General features: G+C 38.2%; 1 protein-coding gene across 1 annotated transcript in view; it reads right to left on the bottom strand.

Moving 5' to 3' along the window:
* VGLL4 (vestigial like family member 4) overlaps window positions 1-19,522 on the bottom strand; it is a 165,357-nt gene that overhangs the window by 140,018 nt on the left and 5,817 nt on the right. The window contains exon 2 of the mRNA XM_045024836.1: window positions 13,183-13,259. Coding sequence (XP_044880771.1) covers window positions 13,183-13,246 — 64 coding nt within the window. The 5' untranslated portion in view covers window positions 13,247-13,259. The remainder of the gene's footprint in view (window positions 1-13,182; window positions 13,260-19,522) is intronic.

Raw genomic sequence — 19,522 nt, 5'->3', positions numbered from 1 at the left:
GATCTGTCTCTCCAGAGAGAACATGCTTGTTAACAGCAAAAATGTTTTTAAATAAATAATACAGAGAGGTGAGAAAAATCAGACCTCATCCCTATTGTCCCTCTGCAAATTTGTGTATACAGTCTCAATCCCTTACCTCTCTCTAAAAGCACAAAGTTTCAAAAAGTTCAATGAATAGAAGATTGTTGTGGGCAGAATAGATCTGGACAAGGAGAAGAAGTCTGGAGATAAATGAGAGAAGGGAGGGACAGGCAGTAGAAACAAAAGTGAAACTGTTTGAGAAGCATATTCCAGAAGTCTTGAAGTCTTTCTGCGTGTAGCCTTCATTGATTTCAGATCTACCATACCATTCTCTCACTAGAAGGGAAAACCTATAATGGCAGCGGGCCATAAAAGAGACTCAGTTTGGGAATAAGAACCATTCAAGAAATATATGTTTGCTGATGATGTTTTAATGAAAGTCACACCAGTGAACCGGTGGAAGTCACTTAAGCACTTGGATTCAGAGACTGTTGAAGTGATAATTGCACTTTTAACAGCAGTAGCTTCTTCTGCTGGTGTAGAAAGAATATTTTCTTCCTTTGGACTAATTCATTCCAAATTGAGAAATCGTTTGGGACCTGAAAAAGCAGGGAGCTTGTTTTTCTTTTCCAGATTATGAACAAATGGGAAAATGAAGGTGAAGACGACTGAGTTAGCTGCAGAAATCAATATTTTAAGTTTCTCATGTTGTCCTGGCTGACACAGTCAATTTAATTTTTTTTTTAATATTTAACTATTTTAGTTAAAAACAATTTTAACAAAAACAAACCTGATTTTAAAAAACTTGAATGTTTAACTAAATTCAAAAATTTGTATGCTTGTTTAGTTAAAATATTATATGTTTGCTGCTGAAGAAAAAAATCCAGAATAGATAATGTTGTTGTTTTAGTTAAATAAAACAATTTAAATGTCTTTCTGGTGATGTTCTCCTCCTAATACAGCATGGCAAGAAAATCCTGCAAATATTAATGATTAACCTGTTGAATTGGAGATAGTTCACCTCCCAATGATTTCATAAATATCTGTTTCAATTACCTTTGGTAAATGAAATAACCAAACAATGATTCATTTTCTAAAAAAAACAGGAGTACTTGTGGCACCTTAAAGACTAATCTGAAAAGTTTTCAAAATAAATCTCTTAAAAATGTATAGTGTGTACCTTCTAAAAATGAAACCTACATCTATCTCTGAGTTGTGAAGAATATGTATTAAGATTCTAACAACCAACAAGAATGCACTTTTAAGTAGAAATCCATGATTAATTTGAGTCTTGCTGACTAGTGATTTAAACCATGATTTAAATCAAATCCATCCTGGTTGTTTCACAGGCAGGAGTGTGTACAAGTTTTATCCTTCTCATTCTTTCAAGAAGGCAAAATGGAATGAAAGAGACTGCTTGGTTCATAAAGACTGGGAGAAAATGTGACGCTGGTTTAATCAGCGCCTTATAATGATAGAATGCGAGGGTTCCCTGCGTGCCTGAGCTTGTAGGTCTCTGGATGAAAAGATGGCAACTAAACAATATAGTTTTAAGTAAGGCATTTCTTGGATGGTTCTCTCACAGGCTCAGGAGGAACATCCTAATGATGTTTACTACTTGACTCAGCTCACAGAGGCCCAAAGAAAAGGCAGAATCTCTAGTTTGGCTTGATAAATGTTCTGAAGGAACTGGAACCTACCCCACCACCATGACAGAGGTGAACACTGCCCTCCCAACAAATCCAACTTTATCCCTCACAATCCCCATGGCCATGATCTGAGCCATCCTAGCACCGCGGGCCCTGCAGGCTGCCGTGAAAACAGACATAAGTCAGAGGTTTAAAACTGGCTGTGGAAGTAGACTGGTCACATGATGTTACCACTTGTGAAAGTAGAATGAATTATATTGTAAAAATAAGAATGGATTATAGAAATGTTGTATGTTCCTGTAAGCAGAAATAAGGAGTGTTGAAATATAGTTCTCAGGAAGAGAAACATTAAGGTACGAAACAATGGGTCCACTTAAGCTAATGGTGGAACATTAACTGGAGACTGGTAAAAGTTAGTAAGGAAATTAACTATGTACGTCTAGCCTTAAGTAAACTTGTCAGTTCTGCTGTCTTTGTCCTCATTAAGTTCACACCCTTTTATCTGTATAAATAAGGTAGTGTGGGTCTTGCATGGTGCTCATATTATCTGGGTGTATTAGCAAAGCGCTTTGCTAATAAAACAGAGTGGTCTGACAAATTGTGAATCCTTGAGTCTAACTTTGACACACTCTAACAACTCTGTGGACTTTGTGAAGTAGAGTGATCTATTGGATAGGGCCCTGGACTGGGAGGCAGAAGACTCTAGGTACTACTTCCAGCTCTGCCACTAACTTGCTGTGTGACATTGGCCAAGTCACTTCACCTCCCCTCCGACCCTATCTCAATCTTGTCTCTTTCGAGCAGGGACTCTCTCTCCCTGCTGTACAGTACTAAGCACAATGGGTCCGGATATGAGCTGAGGGCTCTAGCCTCAAATAAATCATAATCATATTCATACTGGAGGGACAATGCACACACAAAATGCACAAAGACTGTGGTGCATTGCAAGTTACTGCTTTTTAAAAGAGCATTATTAGCTGCAGGAGATGAGGGATTTAGCATGAGGCAAATATTCAAGTGTAAATGCTGTCAACAGGAAAAAACCCTGCACATTTAACAAAGAAACATATACTAGAGCACCTATTTGCATAAGCAACTCCAAGTTTTCTCTAACTTCTCTTTAATTGAAGAACTATATAGAACAATAAAACCAGATAAGCACATTTTATGAGACAGAAAACTGAAGTAACCTTTTTCAACTATAAAGTATGTCTGCAATTCTTTCCATTTATTTCCTTATTGCAAGTTTTGTTACTTTGTTCATGTATTTGCAAGATAAAAATTACAGATAGCAAATTACAAATTCTTATTCTGTGGGAAATTTTACTAATCCCATATCAAATAATACAGTGGGGTGGAGCATTTGTCCTCTTTAATTCAGACATGTATAACTCCCACTGATTCTACTGGGAGTTGCGTAAGCCTGTCAAGGAGAGAACAAACACAAACTCTGTGACAAAATTATATTTTATTCCTTCATTGTAATATTGTGCTACTCATTTTCCTTAAGTATATGTGTGCTTTTTTTTTTATTTTTTTCCAAAGGAAAAGATCATCTTACATTAAAGTAACCTTGAGGGCTCTTTTTTGAACTAGTTTAACTTATTTAGTTAAATCTATCCCCTATTGTGGACTCTTTTAAAATCAGCTTCACTCAAGTCAGTTGCAACCCACGTGCTTACCCACACGGCACTGGTAAAGAGCCCTAGGGAGGCATGTTTTTTAAAGTATTCTAACATGTTGTGCTCTAACTGCAATAGATACATTCTAAAAAAGTACCCAACTCAGTTCACATAGAATTAGGTTGATGCAAACTAGGTACCTTTTAGGGAGCATCTGCTCAGCACACTAGTGCACTTTACAAATCACACTTCTCTGGAGTGCTTTTCCATGCAGTATAGAAAAGCCCCAAGACACTGAGCATATTTAAAACACTCTTAAACCGATTTAAGAGTGTGTGCACACTAGGGCATTGCACCAATTTAACTAAAGTGTTTTCCAAGCCATTTTATTTAAATCAGTCCAGCACTGTACATGGATCAGCTCTTAGACTCACTAATATTTCAGTTTTAGCAAAATAGATAAAATGAGATGTAAGCAGAGTCAGGATGAGCCCCACCCTGACATCTGGTAGTAAATTATGGGGAGTGCGGAAAGAAGTTTCGGTTATTTGCATTGGCACTCCCACCCCACTTAGCATACCGCAAAGCAGCATGGGATGATTATTTTCACAGCTGTGGGACCCCCAATTTCGTTGTTATTGGGGCAGGAGCAATGAAATGTTGTCACCCTGATTGGGTAAATGGGGAACTACAAAATTGTCTTGTGATGGGGGGTTTCATTGTCAGCAGGATAGCGCTTGCTAGATGGGACACATGAGTTCCAAAACCCATTGGAGAGAGAGGCTGGGGACAGGTATCTGTACTTGGTGGTGCAGGCTCCTTGTGTGAGTCAGAAGCACCAGTTCCACCTATGCTTCTCTCCACTGTGGAATGTCAGAGTTAATTTTTGATTCCCTTAAGAATCTAGATGCAGGTTACTGAGCTGAATTCACTGGTACTGGGGCTCCCCTACTATGAGCTGAAATCACTGAAGAGCTGGACTTGCTGAGCTGAGAGCACTGTGCTACTGAGTGGAGCTGAAATCACTGAAGAGCTGGACTTGCTGAGCTGAGAGCACTGTGCTACTGAGTGGAGCTGAAATCACTGAAGAGCTGGACTTGCTGAGCTGAGAGCACTGTGCTAATGAGTGGAGCTGAAATCACTGAAGAGCTGGACTTGCTGAGCTGAGAGCACTGTGCTGATGAGTGGGGGAGCCTGAAGCAATACTGGCAGAGCGGAGTGGAGCAGTTTGTGCAGCCACTGGGTGAGTGGAGCTGAGCAGCTCGCGAGGACGGCTGGAGCGGATCACAGGATAGCTGGTGGACCAGAGCAGCTGGCAGAGTGGAGCAGCCCACAGAGTAAGCGGAGCTGAGCTGTTTGCGGGGACGACTAGTGGAAGCAGAACCCCACGAAGAGGCAGGGCAGTTGGCCCCGAACCACGTAAGGTGCCCCTTTCTACCTAGGCTGGGGAGGGGGACCTCTGCAAAGAGACTCTTGAACTCTGGGCTGCCTGACCCGGGACAGAGACTTTTGAATTGTGGGACTTTTGGGACTGTGGGTGATTTGGGGGGTTGCTGGACTCAAGGGCCCAGAGAGAAGGACACGGCCCAAGTTGCTGGGGTGGGTCTTTGCTCACGGTTTGACTATGAACTCCAGTTGAGGTATTTTCCAAATTTCATGCTTGTTGTTGTTTATCTTATGTAATTAAACCTTTTCTGCTACACCAAGAGTCTGTGCTTGCGAGAGGGGAAGTATTGCCTCCTTGAGGCGCCCAGGGGTGTGTGTAAGATTTTCCCAGGTCACTGGGTGGGGGCTCGAGCTGGTTTGCATTACGTTGTGGGGAAGGGACCCCTAGGTATTGAACCTGGCCCTTGCTGCTATTGTTTCAGCCTGGCAGAGGGGTTACAGAAAAAAGCAAATGACTAAAAATTTGCTATGAATAATTAAAAGATAATTGCTTTCCAACACAATTTAGTCACATTATTGTCTGGTTCTACTACTAAAAAGAAGTGATCTGAGAAAAAAATGTGATGACAAAAGTACAGGATGCTGTCCTAAATGTTTCATTGTTATACTGACAATCAAATAGGTGACTTGGAATGTCCAGCTAGTGAAATCCTTTTATGAAGCTGTCCGCCTGCAAGTTCTTCCTTATTATAAACTACATCAATTTCACACCAATAATTCCATAAACATTACACTTCAAAATGAAAAGTTAGCAAAGGAGCAATAACTACCAGGTTCAGGGGGTTTTTTGTTGGTTAGTTGTTTTTTTAAAACAGGTTCATTTGCATAACCAGTACTACCGAGTCATTTTATTGCACGGAACCTAATTTGCAAATCATTTACAACATAGTAATAAAACACAATTATATTTGATAATGTTTCTACTACAATAACGACAAAACAATTGCAAGTGAATGTGCATACGCAGCTATTTCAAGAAGCCTCATCTCTGAAACACTCAAAAATAGAAAAGCTCACTCTGTTGCAATTATTGTTGAAATTCTTACACAGCCTACTTCCAGCACTAAACAGCTGCTCAAAAGCAACACCGACTTTCAGCGTCCTTTTTCCCTTGCCTTTGGCAACCACAGTGATTAGCGACAAGACTGCAAGGTGATTGGTTGGTAATGACATCATCTTATTGTTTTCTTTCAAGTGGAATAAAGGACTTGGAGTACAGATAAGCCAACAATGAATTCAGTAGGAGATGCATCTCTGTGCCCTCTGCCTTAATTATTATGGCTTCTAGAAGAGAATTTCTGTTTATAGTATAAACGCCTATTTTATTTAGCTAATGTCATCCCCTCCCCTTGCTTTTTTTTAAAGTCCCAATCCACTGTAAAAGAGGTCTATATACCACTGTGCTTACGTCACAGTGGGAATATTTGCAAATACAATTACCTTGGTCATTTATCCCTCCACAATTCATCATTTTCATGACTCAGGTATATTTGTTTAATAAATATGCTTTGATAGAAAGAAGTGTTTTGCATGTCAGAATGATTTAAACTAGTAGCTGTTAAAATAACTGCCAGCATATATGAGCTACGCAAAAAGGGCTGACACTTTTAAAAGTACTGCAAACAAAGTAAAGTGCAAACACATTACTATAAAGTTCAACTTTATTGACATAGGTGCAACTGCAAAAGAGTCAGTCAGATTTGTTTAAGGACACTAACAACAATCCTGGGAAATCTAAACAGCTACATGCAATAGTTCTTTAAACTATTTTACTAGTTCAATATAGGCCCCAATTCTCATTACACTAAATCCCCTTTACATCACTCTAGCACAGTGTTTCCCAGACTTGGGACGCTGCTTGTGTAGGGAAAGCCCCTGGTGGGCTGAGCTGGTTTGTTTACCTGCCGCGTCCACAGGTTGGGCCGATCACGGCTCCTACTGGCCACAGTTTGCTGCTCCAGGCCAATGGGAGCTGCAGGAAGTGGCGGCCAGTAAGTCCCTTGGCCCGTGCTGCTTCCAGCAGCTCCCATTGGCCTGGAGCAGCAAACCGCAGCCAGTGGGAGCCGCAATCAGCCGGACCTGCGGACGGGGCAGGTAAACAAACCGGCTCAGCCCGCCAGGGGCTTTCCCTACACAAGCAGCGTCCCAAGTTTGGGAAACACTGCTCTAGCGGTCTAAAGAGGTTTTAAAGTGGGTGTACAGTGGTATTAAAGGGCCTCACTATAAATAAGAATCAGGCCTATAGTGCCCTGACAACTTTCCTGATCATCCTTCCTTGTGTTGCATCTTACATTGTAACTGATGGACCAAATGCTAACGAAAGGCTAGGAAATAAACATTTTTAACGTGGTTAAACTTCCCATGAAGCTGAATTTCCGTACTAAGCAAAAACATGTTCTTGGCTTATTGTAAATCACCCAAAATGTCATTAAATAAAATCTTTTCCTGGGGGGGGGAAGGGAGAAAAAAATACAAAGAAAAAACTTAAATGGGTGAACCTTCCTGCAGAATGGTTATTACACAGCAGTCAGAGCCAAACAGAGCTCATTTTTTACTGACACCAGTACTGACTCTCTCTATCACACCAGGTACCCAGAAAGATTTGAACAGCTGTAGCAATTGCTTTCCCTTGCAGATATGAAGATCAGTATCCTCACAAAACTCATTTCCCCCCAAATGATTTCTTGTAAATTATTTTTCCACTAGAGCAAACAAGTAAAGTGAGTTGCATACATCTGGAAAACCAGTATTTTAATATTTGTTTCATCTGGCCATTAAGGAGAGCTGTGGGAAGCTGTATGAAGATCTGTTTCTGCTTGATAAAAGCATCAAGCTAGTTGAAATGTTGATTTGTAATTTTAAATGTGCCAGGGGCCTCAGAACCTGTATATGGTTCTTAAGTGAAAACGAAATAAAAATGATGATAGACAGGTACAGATGGGATGGGAAAGCTCCAATAATTTGACCTTGATTATGCTTGAAGTCGAGGCATAAGAAGTCAAAGCTATTTTTGCTTTTAGAAAAAATTACTATGCATTACACACATGCATGTATGTATTTCTCTCTGCAAAATCAAATAGTTAGAGGAGAAAGTAGGAAAAAGATCAGAGGAATTTTAATTGCCTACAGTGGAAAACTGCCCTGAAGGCAAGCAATTTTGCATGAGTCTAGTTAAGATGAATAGTGTCTTTAATTCCTCAGACAATTTTATTTGCCCCATTTGGCATACCAGGTGTGTGGTCAGTCAGCTGTTTTCCAGGATTATACAACAAACTGATTAGATAAGAGTATCTGATTGATGTGCAGTAAAATTACTTTTATGAACAGGTTTATTTCTTCACTGGCATGTAATGAACAGCTATTTGATAATTGTTATTGCCACTTCTATATAGTATTACAGGGCTATATTTCATTTGTTCTCCCTTTGTAAGCAAAATTAAATCTTGAGCATAAAAGCCAGTATTTGTCAGTTAAACACAATTATATTCCAGCACTAAAGCAAAACTAAAGAATCAATTTCTGGCAAGAACATGTTTCAGGAAAGATAACACATTTGGAATCCCTGTTCAAAATTGGGAAATGGGAAACTAAATGTGATGTAGTTCATTTGTCAACGACACAAAACAAAAATGAAAAAAGGAACCTATTAGACCAGGGGTCGGCAACCTTTCAGAAGTGGTGTGCCAAGTCTTCATTTATTCACTCTAATTTAAGGTTTCGCGTGCCAGTAATACATTTTAACCTTTTTAGAAGGCCTATTTCTGTAAGTCTATAATATATAATTAAACTATTGTTGTATGTAAAGTAAATAAGGTTTCAAAATGTTTAAGAAGCTTCATTTAAAATTAAATTAAAATGCAGAGCCCCCCGGACCGGTGGCCAGGACCTGGGCAGTGTGAGTGCCACTGAAAATCAGCTTGTGTGCCGCCTTCGGCACCCATGCCATAGGTTGCCTACCCCTGTATTAGACTCTACACCAATGAACCATCAGTAAAGAAGCCGTGAGTTAGTAGATACATTATAAAAATAATTTTAACAAATAAAAATGCAGTGATTTAGTCAGCCCTATGAATAACTAGAAAACTTGATTTAAGACAAAATTTAAAAAAAGATTCCATTCAGAGCCAATCTTCACCGTAACAAACATACTACAGATTTTCCATTACGTATAAATATTCAGTACAGAGCACTGGTGCAGTGTAGATGTGTTAACCAACCGCAATATTGTTTATTTTTTATGGAGCACCAGGAATAAGTTAGGCACTTTACTGACCAGCATGAAGATAAGGGGACAAATTCAGAGTATGTTCAGTTGTGTAATTCCTCACATTCAGACTAACTTAGACCTAACAACACCCTTTTAGCAATATTTAAGGAAGTCTGAGTAAATTACGGACAGAAAAATGAGGTGAACATGTAAGTTAAAGTGGCTCGTTATAGCTATTTATGCCATCCTACTAGAAGTTTTTTCTTGGTACACTCTCCTCCTTTGGTCCCTTGACATGCAAGTTTCACCCACTAAGACTTCCTTTCACTCAGTGGGTCAAATTCAGAGGTGATGCAAGTGATATGTTGTAACATCACTTTAGACTTCTTACCTAAATCCAGCCCAAGATTCCGACCCCACAGAATTTAAAATCCAAACCACAGCATCTGCTTAAGTAGGTGTTGAACCAACATAGATATAACTAAAACTTCAAGGAATTCACATTATTTAAGAAGTTCATACAAAAGCATCCAATGAAAACTGCGTTAAAGCTTCTGCACTTTCTAGAAGTGTGCAAGTTACTTCAGAAGATCAACCAATTAACTCAAAAACATTGTTAAGATAATTTTCTCAAGACTCTTGCTCCTGTTTAATTCACCACTAGTTACACTGTTTAAATATTTTTTGGCAAGGACAAATGGTATTGGCCCCAAGAAGGCATCCCAATATGATGGGTGGATTAAAAAAAGTGTTACCTTTGTAATGTAAGGAGATGAAGAATCAAGATAAATTAATATTATATACTAAGACCCAAGACAAAGACATTAGACCAAACTTCTGTGATACTGAGTTTGCGTGATCTTGACCGTTTGTGAACACCCCAAGTCCCCAAGCCTTCTGAGCTGCATACTGGCAGTGATTTTATTTTCAATTGTAATTATTTTAATGACCTGATTAGAATCGGTAAAGCTTTGTTTCAGTTAACAGAGAACCAGCCTTCACTTTTCAAAAGAAAAATATGCTGATTAATGCAATAAAAATACAATTAAAAGACAGAAAAAAAAAAGTTTTATTCATCTCACAAGGTGATGTCATAATGAGGGGTCTGAGCATTCTGTGATTTGGCAGGACTTGTTAGAGACCGCCAGCTACACACAAAAGCAATTTAAAATCTAGAACACCAGATTCTCTTGTCAGCATCTGCTTAGGCTGGTGTCTGTGCTGAGCATTAGGAGCAATGGGCAGATGCTGACCAGTCTCAGATTGTACAGTAAAACCTCAGAGTTACGAACACCAGAGTTACAAACTGACCAGTCAACCACACACCACATTTTAAACTGGAAGTATGCAATCAGGCAGCAGCAGAGACGGACGAAAAAAAAATTCAAAAGCAAATTCAGTACAGTACTGTTAAACTACTAAAAAAAAAAAAAAGGAAAGCAGCATTTTTCTTCTGCCTAGTAAAGTTTCAAAGCTGTATTAAGTCAATGTTCAGTTGCAAACTTTTGAAAGAACCACCATAATGATTTGTTCAGACTCAGAACATTTCAGAATTACGAACAACCTCCATTCCCTTAGTGTTTGTAACGCTGAGGTTCTACTGTAATACCACCACATGCTCTACTAAAAACAAAGTTACTAAACCAGTGAGGACAACAATCTGTCAGTGCGGCTACTACTTGGCATATTCAAAATGCCCTTCTAAATCCAGTCATGCTACTCTTTATGATTCTATTTTTAATCTCCCCTGTATGAATGGGAACACAGCCACCTACGATTAGCAACTGACATCCTTTATGGTGTTAACATCAGGTACCCATGTTAAAGAAGTAGTCAAAAGAAAATCAAGGGCTTATAGCTAAATAATGCAGACTACACTTGTGCGTGTGATGTCAATATACTTTATGACAACCCCTTTAATGAATCCACATCACAAAACAAACCCAAGTCGTCAACTACAGAGGTTCATGTGTGTGGATTCTTCATTTCTGGAAACATTCTAATGGGTCACAGTATGATTCTTCGACAGATACACAAGCACAAAGGTCAAAATTAGGTTCTCTTGGAATTCCGCAACTGACTTCACATTTTGAAGACACAGAATTATGAGAGTTAACATGTTATCAGCAAAGCAGAGTTCACTGAAAATTATTTTACCATTTGTGAAGCACTAGCTTTGAAGGATTGCAGTTTCAGGAGCCGTGATCAGAATTTATCATCAACAGCCACAAAAAGTACATTGCTTCGGTAACGACGTAGCTTTTATAGTAAAAATCCATATTTCAAATTGGAGAGTTTTTTAATTATCTATTTCTGTACATGTGTTCCATTGTTTATTTCATAAATAATATAATTAATTAAATGAGGATGAGGTCAGGATTATAAAAACACCTATACTACTAAGAAGAGGTTTCATACGTCCAAACTAAGTTTCTGGACCAGATCCTTACCTTCAAGGGAGTTATACTGCTAATTTAAGACATCTGAAGGTATTGCCCAGTGTGTACAGAACAGGGTTAAAATGCCTCTATAGAATACTGAATTCCATTTCTGCAGAGATACGGCTGAATTTATGGAATGTCAAAATATGACTGTCAAGGGACAAGGTGAAGGCTACAAAATATTAATGAGGTACAATTTACATGTGTATATTTTAAAACATGTTATATTCTATGAAAACAAATGAGAAAGTTAGGGAAGACATTTATGTGCTATTTTTTCTTTCATGTATTTCCATCTTCCTCCCATCCCCTCATTTGGGAGCCAAATCATTTTTGACGCAAGTTGCCAGTGTCTCTCAGTTTTGTGTTCTTCACATATACGAAAAATTGCTTTAGACTGTTAATTATTTTGCTTTTGTTTACTTGCATCCTACGCATATTAACACACACTTTTTTAATAGTTATATCAAGCTCACTTTGCTTGACAGTGGAATACTTTCTGGAAGCAGATTTAAAAAAAAACCCCACAAAAATCATCATTTAATGGTTACCTAAGTCTAAATACACATACTGCACCTCCTTTGTGTTCTTTGTCTACTTTTCTATTTTCATTGCTAGGAAAAGATTTTTTTTTACATTTATTTATTTATTTTACAAACAGTAAGTATGAAGTTTTCTAGACCATGAGTTCTTAACCTGAGGGTCACGTACACCATCCCTTTTTATGGTAGGGTGTCCTGAATTTTATTTCCCCCCCCTGTTGTAACACAGGACGTTGGTATGGAAAAGATGCAAAGCACTGACCTTGACAAATGATCCATCACACTAAAGAATGTCAGTTGTGCCGTAATCTTTTCTAACAAACAAGTTTTACAAAACCCCCATATGTACCTAGCAGAATCTCAAATGACCCCTATGTCAAGCATCCAATTGATAAATGGGTCCCTACTTCAGGTAGCATGATCTTCAGAGAAGAAACCACTTATTTATACTTAACCTACAATACAAAATTCCAAATTAAATGCATTTAAACCTGCAGTCAAATCAATGCATTGTGGAATAGGCCACTGTACACTTTTTACAGCTCTCCCAAGCTTAACAGAGATAATCTCTCTGCTTTTTGTCAACCACTATCTTTTGCTTGAATTTTGAAGTGCTTTTAAGAAGAGTCAATTTGATATAAAAGGTAAGTTGGAGAGTGGATAAAACATGTTATTTCACTACATTACAAAAAAAATCTTTTGACTTTTATGTTAAAGCAGTAAGCAGTGAATATTGGCAGATATCAAGTATAATAGTGATAAGTGGTTTTTAAACACTGAAAAGGAAGTTTTGTGGCCCATCTTCATTGGCTGAGTACCTATGAGCTTCTTAGGGGATGGACCTAATATACATCAGAGATGAAAGAGTCCTTAATTTGTCAAGGACTCCATGTCAGTTTCCTACCAAAAGCAGAAAGAGGTACATGCTGCTCTGCATCCTTGAGCACATACCAAAAATCAGGAATGTTTGGTTTCTTGGACACCGGACGTTAAAAATGCATTGTTCAGTTTTTCCTTTTGGGAGACTATGAAGTCGCTCATAAAGAGTGCCTAAGGGATTTAAGAGCACAAGTCCCATTTGTACACTTAAATTCCGGTGGCACTTTTGAAATTTTCCCTCTATAAACCTTAGATACAGCAAACTGAGAAAGACTAATTAATCCAACACCTAAACTGAGATCCAGTATGCAAAAGTAAATTGGCTGCACCAAAATAATGGCAGAGATGAAGCACAGAATTAAATTTTAGACTTACGTTTCTCATCATCAGCATGTACTAGAGATGCTGCTCTTGACAAAACATCCAATGGAGTCTCCATTCCTGGCAGGCTCCTGTAATATAAAAAAGCCTGGTTTTCTAAGAGTTTCATAAAATTATGTTTATAAGAGGTGAAAAGTTGCTTTGTCATTAGATAACAAATCTGTAACTCCCTATCATATAAACAACAAACACCACCATATAAACTACTGTAAGACAGGGAAAAGGAAACATCGCTTTCAGAAACATTATACCATCACATATAGAATAAATAAAGCTGGCTTCAATTATATATTAATACTTAATATATATTTACTTCAAGATGCCTCTGCTCAGGGAATCTGAGTTCCATCCCTGTGAGATAGGCAACTATAATTATCTTCATTTTACAGATGGAGAAGTTGAGGTACAGAAAAGTTAAGTGACTTACTTGCCCAATATCAAACCAAGTCTGTGGCAGAACTGAAATAGACCCAAGGTCTCCTGAATCCTATTCCTGTGCTTTACCCACAAGATCATCCTTCCACACATCAAGTCCAGATGTGACTGCATTTCAGTACTAGGGGAAGTGATACGCACATCTATGCTTTGGGTGAAACTTGACAGTGATCCTGTCCGTCTCTCTCCCCCCATTTCTCTTCCCACTCTTTCCCAAACCCTCTCTTCTTTTATCCTTTTAGCTGTGATCTTTTAAAAGTCATACAACCAAACAAGCAACCTAATATCTAAACAGTCCGTCATCCTGCCAGTTGGGCATTTATGCAAGTGTCAGGTTCTGCAGAAGAGCGAAATACTTTATGACTGAAAAAAATAAAAATAAAAAAGGAACTGGAGAAAAGAACCAAGGAAGTCAGATGTTTGCTGCCCTCTGAACACTTCAACATTAAGTTCACACCGGATTGCTTTTTGTGGCCCTTGTGACTTTTCTTCCTCCCACTGCCTTCCTCCCATCCCAGTCAACCGCAACATAAAACATTAAAAGATGCAATTTGTCTGAAGAGGGGAAAAAAGTTAATAGATCCAATCATTTACAGAAGTTTTACATCAGTGTAGCTCCACTGACATCAACAGAATTAGACCCCTAATTCACACTTGTCCAAGTGAAAGAGGAACACATCCAAAGATGGGAAGCCACCAAGACATTTTTAGTCTATCAAAGATATATTTAAAAAAAAAGTCATCTACCAATTAATATTGAGAATATGCACAGTTGTATAATCAGATCTGAATTTTTGTATTTCCCTCTTTGGCTGTTACTTTCATAAATATACACTGATATAAATCTTCAGCACACAGGCCAACATTTAGTGTATGGGGATTAGGAAAGAAACTTTCCTTAACTGCCTTCTGCAGAGTTTCTTGCACCTGAATAGATGGCCCCCTGGTCTGACCTGGTATGGCAATTCTTATATTCCTTTAAAAGGTAAGATTGAAAATTCTCAAATTTAATCTGCAAATTCCTTGTGGAAGGGACCTGTGTACTTTATAGGTACTGTGATGTACCTGCCTAGCATGACTGTGAGCACTGTAAAATAGTATTTCTAGATACACACAAATTAATACAGTCCATCCAACAGAAATATTATGAAAAAACCTGTTAATGTTTCACTTTTAAATAACTCAATATTAGGAGTGTCTTCAAAACTGAAAAAGAAAGTTTCAATATAAATAAAACACAGAGGTATGAAAGAGAAGACTAACATGTGATTACGACAGTTATCAATTAAAAGAGTTCATTCACAAGCCAGCTGTAGATAACAGCTCCGTTTTTAATAAGAGGGCAGGCAGCAGTACTAAGTAAACAAAAGGAGAGTAAAAAGTCCAAGCTGTTAACAATTCCTATTGATTTTTCAGAAAGCAGAGTGTGATCCCATTACAAGAATCCTTTTATTTTAAAATATCATTTCCAATCCTGATCAAAGCAGGGTGGTGGCAGCAAGCAAAATCTCAGACACATGTATACAGGCTTAACCACAAACATATGTTTGGGGAGTAGTTTTCCCTGACTTTACTGATAAATCTCTCTGCTCTCCCACTCCCTGCCTAAATAATGTCAAAGACTATAAAAACCAGCCTAAAGTTTTTAAAGTATTAAGGGAAGAAGTAGGAAGGGAAACGCTTTCAGTTATAAATATTTACTTTTTAAAGCCTCTAGTCAGAGTCCAGTCCTGCCCCCATTGATTTCACAGGAAAGAGGAAAATATCTGAAAACAACTAAGTACACTGGTTTAAAATGAAGAAATGGATTCTCATCCTCAGCAGGGGTGAGGGGGAACGAATAGCTCAGTGGTTTGAGCATTGGCCTGCTAAACCCAGGGTTGTGAGTTCAATCCTTGAGGGGGCCACTTAGGGATCTGGGGCAAAATCAGTACTTGGTCCTGCTAGTGAAGGCAGGGGGCTGGACTCGATGACCTTTCAAGGTCCCTTCCAGTTCTGGGAGATAGGATATCGCAAAAAAAAAAAAAAAAAAAAAAAATAGAACAAAGGTTCTCAAACTGTGATCTGTGGACCACCAGTGGTCCATGAGCTCCATTCAGGTGGTCCACAGATAGTTCCCTCTAAGTTCCCTGGATGGCTGCACACAAGAGAATGAATAGCCACCCACCTAATTAGGGGAGTCACGCAGGCATGGCTCCACTAATTAGGTGCCTGGATCCCAGAGAAGACACACATATAAGGTGAGGTGGTGGCCTTGGGGGAAATAGGTGGGAGGGGGGAATTTTGGATGTGCAGGACTGCAGCAGCCAGAGAAAGAGGTAACTTTCCCCAGCTCCAGAGCTGTGGCTGCCAGGGAGAGATGGCCCTCCTTCGCAGCCCCAGCTCGGGGGCTGCTGCAGCAGGGGAGAGAGGCCACATCCATTGCATTAGAAAGGTAAGACTACTGGTATTAAAATATGAGTTGTGTGCTTTGATTTGCAGAACAAAAGAACATTAATTATAATTAAGGTTTCTATTATATAGCATTTTAATCCAAAGCACATTACAATAGTTAGCTAATGGTACAAACAACATTTGGAAAGATCATTAAGTGGTCCGCCAAGACCCTTAGCAATTTTCAAGTGGTCCACGAAAAACAAGTTTGAGAACCACTGCTCTAGAATCATGTGCAAACAAAACATGAAAAGAATAAAATTTTGCCTGAGTCCATAAAAAAACAGCAGACTTGTTATATCTGAATAAGAAAACCTAGCAGGGAACAATTACTTATCAATTTTTAGTTCTGGAAAATTTATCTTCAGTAGAACTTTCCCTGTATCACAGCACAGACCTTCCCACCTCCACCACACCTCTCTAGTGTCATAGCTTTCAGCTCTCCTCTCTAACCCTATGATCCATGGGGCCCATCTTTTTCTTACCTCTTTATTCTCATTAGATTACTAAAAATGCCATTTCATCTGCCTCCTGGCATGTTGTTTATGAGCCTGAGCACCCAATACCGCCCTCACACCCCACAACACAGTCAAAAGTCATATTGACAAAATTATAGAATTATAATTGCCAATGAATATACTATGTGGATGTATAAAAGTGATGGTTAAAAGCCTCTAAATACAAACTTTTGTGCTAAATTTGAAGGAAAAAAACCTGAATCCTCTATTAAGCCTTTAGCAAAAAAAAGTGTTCATTTTTCTCTCTCTTGTTTTGATAGTGCAGGGGATGTTATGAATTTGATACTGAAAGTACAGTTTGCTTTTAATTTTTCAGTAACTTTCAAGACATTGGCGTTGCAGATGCTCATCCCCTTTCTGGAACACACTTTTAGTAAGGTTATTAACTGGGGACACAAGTCCAAATTGAGGGAAGGTAACAGGAACCTGGTATTGATTCTGTTCAGAATATTAGATATTTTAAAAACATACAGCTATCAGCAAAACTGGGCTAGCTACACTGTTTAGTCCGTTACTATCTTGCATATCTCTCAAAGTTTATTTCATATCTGAGACCTACAGAAGCAATAAAAATAAATAAACTCAGAGATGCGTTTTGCAAAAGTTAATATTATACTATGCAGAATGTTATGTCCACTAGAAAAGGAGAACTTCTTTAATGGGATACTGTTAGTATTGAGATCTGCAGACTTTCAACATTATAGTGGTTAAATGTGTCTGGATTGGCCACATAAATTTTAGAAACTTACTTGAAAATTACCTATATAAAGCCATACATTTACAGACTATTTTACAAAAAGAGCAAGCCATGCTTCTTGTCCCAAACAGCTCACAGTCTAAAGATAGATAAGACAAGAAGACATGGTCTAATTGTTCAGAGAAGGAAAACAGTAAAGATTACCAATAAGAACAAGAAAGGTATTGAAAGGAATCCTTCCAACTAGTACCTTTCATTCCACATGTAGTCAAAAATTAGAAGTTTGAAAGCTCAGGGTGCAGTAGTACCCCCTGCCTTGAAGTGGTTTCCTACATATATGTTTGGTTCTATGGCTCTCAGCACCCCCACTATAAAAACTGTTACAGCACCACTGCCTTATTATGAAATTTATAGCTAAAATGTTCTTACTATTTTTGCTGTTCTGGTGAAAGATCCAAAACTCAGTAAGATTTAAAGGGACACAATCACCTTGATGATAACATTTCTGTCTGAATTTTATCCTTTGTGTCTACTACTGTTCTAAGTAACACCTAAGATTATTGTAACAAATAGATTAGAACATAATAGATATTTTACCGCCCCTCCCCTCACTAGTTTACTCATCACACTTTGGCAGTACTTTGTATATAGTCAATTTCTCTCTTTCTGCTCTGTCAGTCTGTGTCCCCCAATCACACAACAAAAGGGAAAAAACCCTCTGATAGATTAAAAAAAAAAGTGTGATTGTAAAACTATAAAAATTAGCAAGGTGACTCAGGACCATATGTAAAGCTACTTTCAATTTTTTATATAAATCAGCTAGACTTCATGACAATGACCCACAGACACATCACATTCAAACCTCGCAGTTTAAACTTCACATTCCTCAGATTTATAATTTGTACTCATCCATATGGCACTCACTGGTAAATAATCTGATGACTAAACTACCATGGCTGTTAAATGTAAAAGATAAAGTGTCTGAGGTGTCACGGGATTCCAAATTCTTCATAATGAAGGAGCTGTGGAATTCAGTAGACAGATTCTGAGACTTTTTCAAGGCTACATATCATCAGTTAGGGCCTGGTTCTCATTCAGTTCTCACTGTAACCTGAATTACTACCATCTTTTTGGCTGAATGCATGCTTAAAAGAATTTTAGTGGCCTATGTGAAATGAGCTGGTGATCTCTCCAGAGCCTAACGTAGTGGATGACAATGAGATGTCACTTTTACTGAGAGTTTGTTCTGAGAAACCAAAGAGCACATGGGCATGGAAATGTGAATACTACTCTCTTTCCTCCCAGAGATGGTCCCCCCAAGTCAAGGTTGAGACACGTTGGCACATTCCTACATTCAGTGGGAAACATTTTTTTAATGGTTGTTTTCTCTCAATGTCAGCTGGATCAATACATTTTCAGCATTCAATCACACTTTTCTAGAAGTGGAAGATACAACTAAGTATGCTTTTCCTATGATTTTTTTCATAAAGGCAGTAAATTTGGTTTTAGAAATGCTCAGCAATAAATGAGGCATCCTCGTGAATCATACATGAATGATTCGGATTCCGTAGCAAATCACTCTCAATTTAAATATTTAATAAAACTGAATGGGTAATAACTGATGGCTGATTTTAGGCCAATAATTTCCCATTTTCCTTGCATTGTTTTTTCCCCACTACAACATTTATCATCTCTCCCCCTCTTCCAACACTAATCAATGCCATGATAGATTAAACTATTACTACAGCACATAAACAATTAAAAGAAAGTTAAACAAGACAGAATTGTTGATAATTTGATCACTCTAATGAATCCATCAGACAGATCAATTTCTGGGAGTAAGCAATAGCTCCTTGTAAGTCACCTTGGTGGGTAAATATCATGTAAAATATTAGGATCAAGTATGTTTTTTTTTTTTTTACAATATACATTACCATTTCTGGTGTTTGAACAAAATAAATATACAGCTAACATTTTGACAATGCGTGTTCCAGATTATAGACTAGACCTTCGAACCTGGTATTCATGTGGTCACTGGATAGATACCTAAGACCCTCTTGGTTCTTTGCAAGTTAATATAAAATTAGAAGATGAGACATGTACATTTTAATAACTAACATTTGTAATTCTTGTGCTAGACCAGAAATGCCCTAATGGTGCAATTTATCAGTTACACAATCCCTTGTCTTTAAGCTTCTCAATTTGTCTTGCATCATTTTCTTCTTTTGATGTGCACATTCCCCCTTTAATA

This window comes from Mauremys mutica, chromosome 7, assembly GCF_020497125.1.
Source record: "Mauremys mutica isolate MM-2020 ecotype Southern chromosome 7, ASM2049712v1, whole genome shotgun sequence".
Taxonomy (NCBI): domain Eukaryota; kingdom Metazoa; phylum Chordata; order Testudines; family Geoemydidae; genus Mauremys; species Mauremys mutica.
Note: the sequence above shows the minus strand (reverse complement) of the source record. Positions and strands in the feature narration are given on the sequence as shown.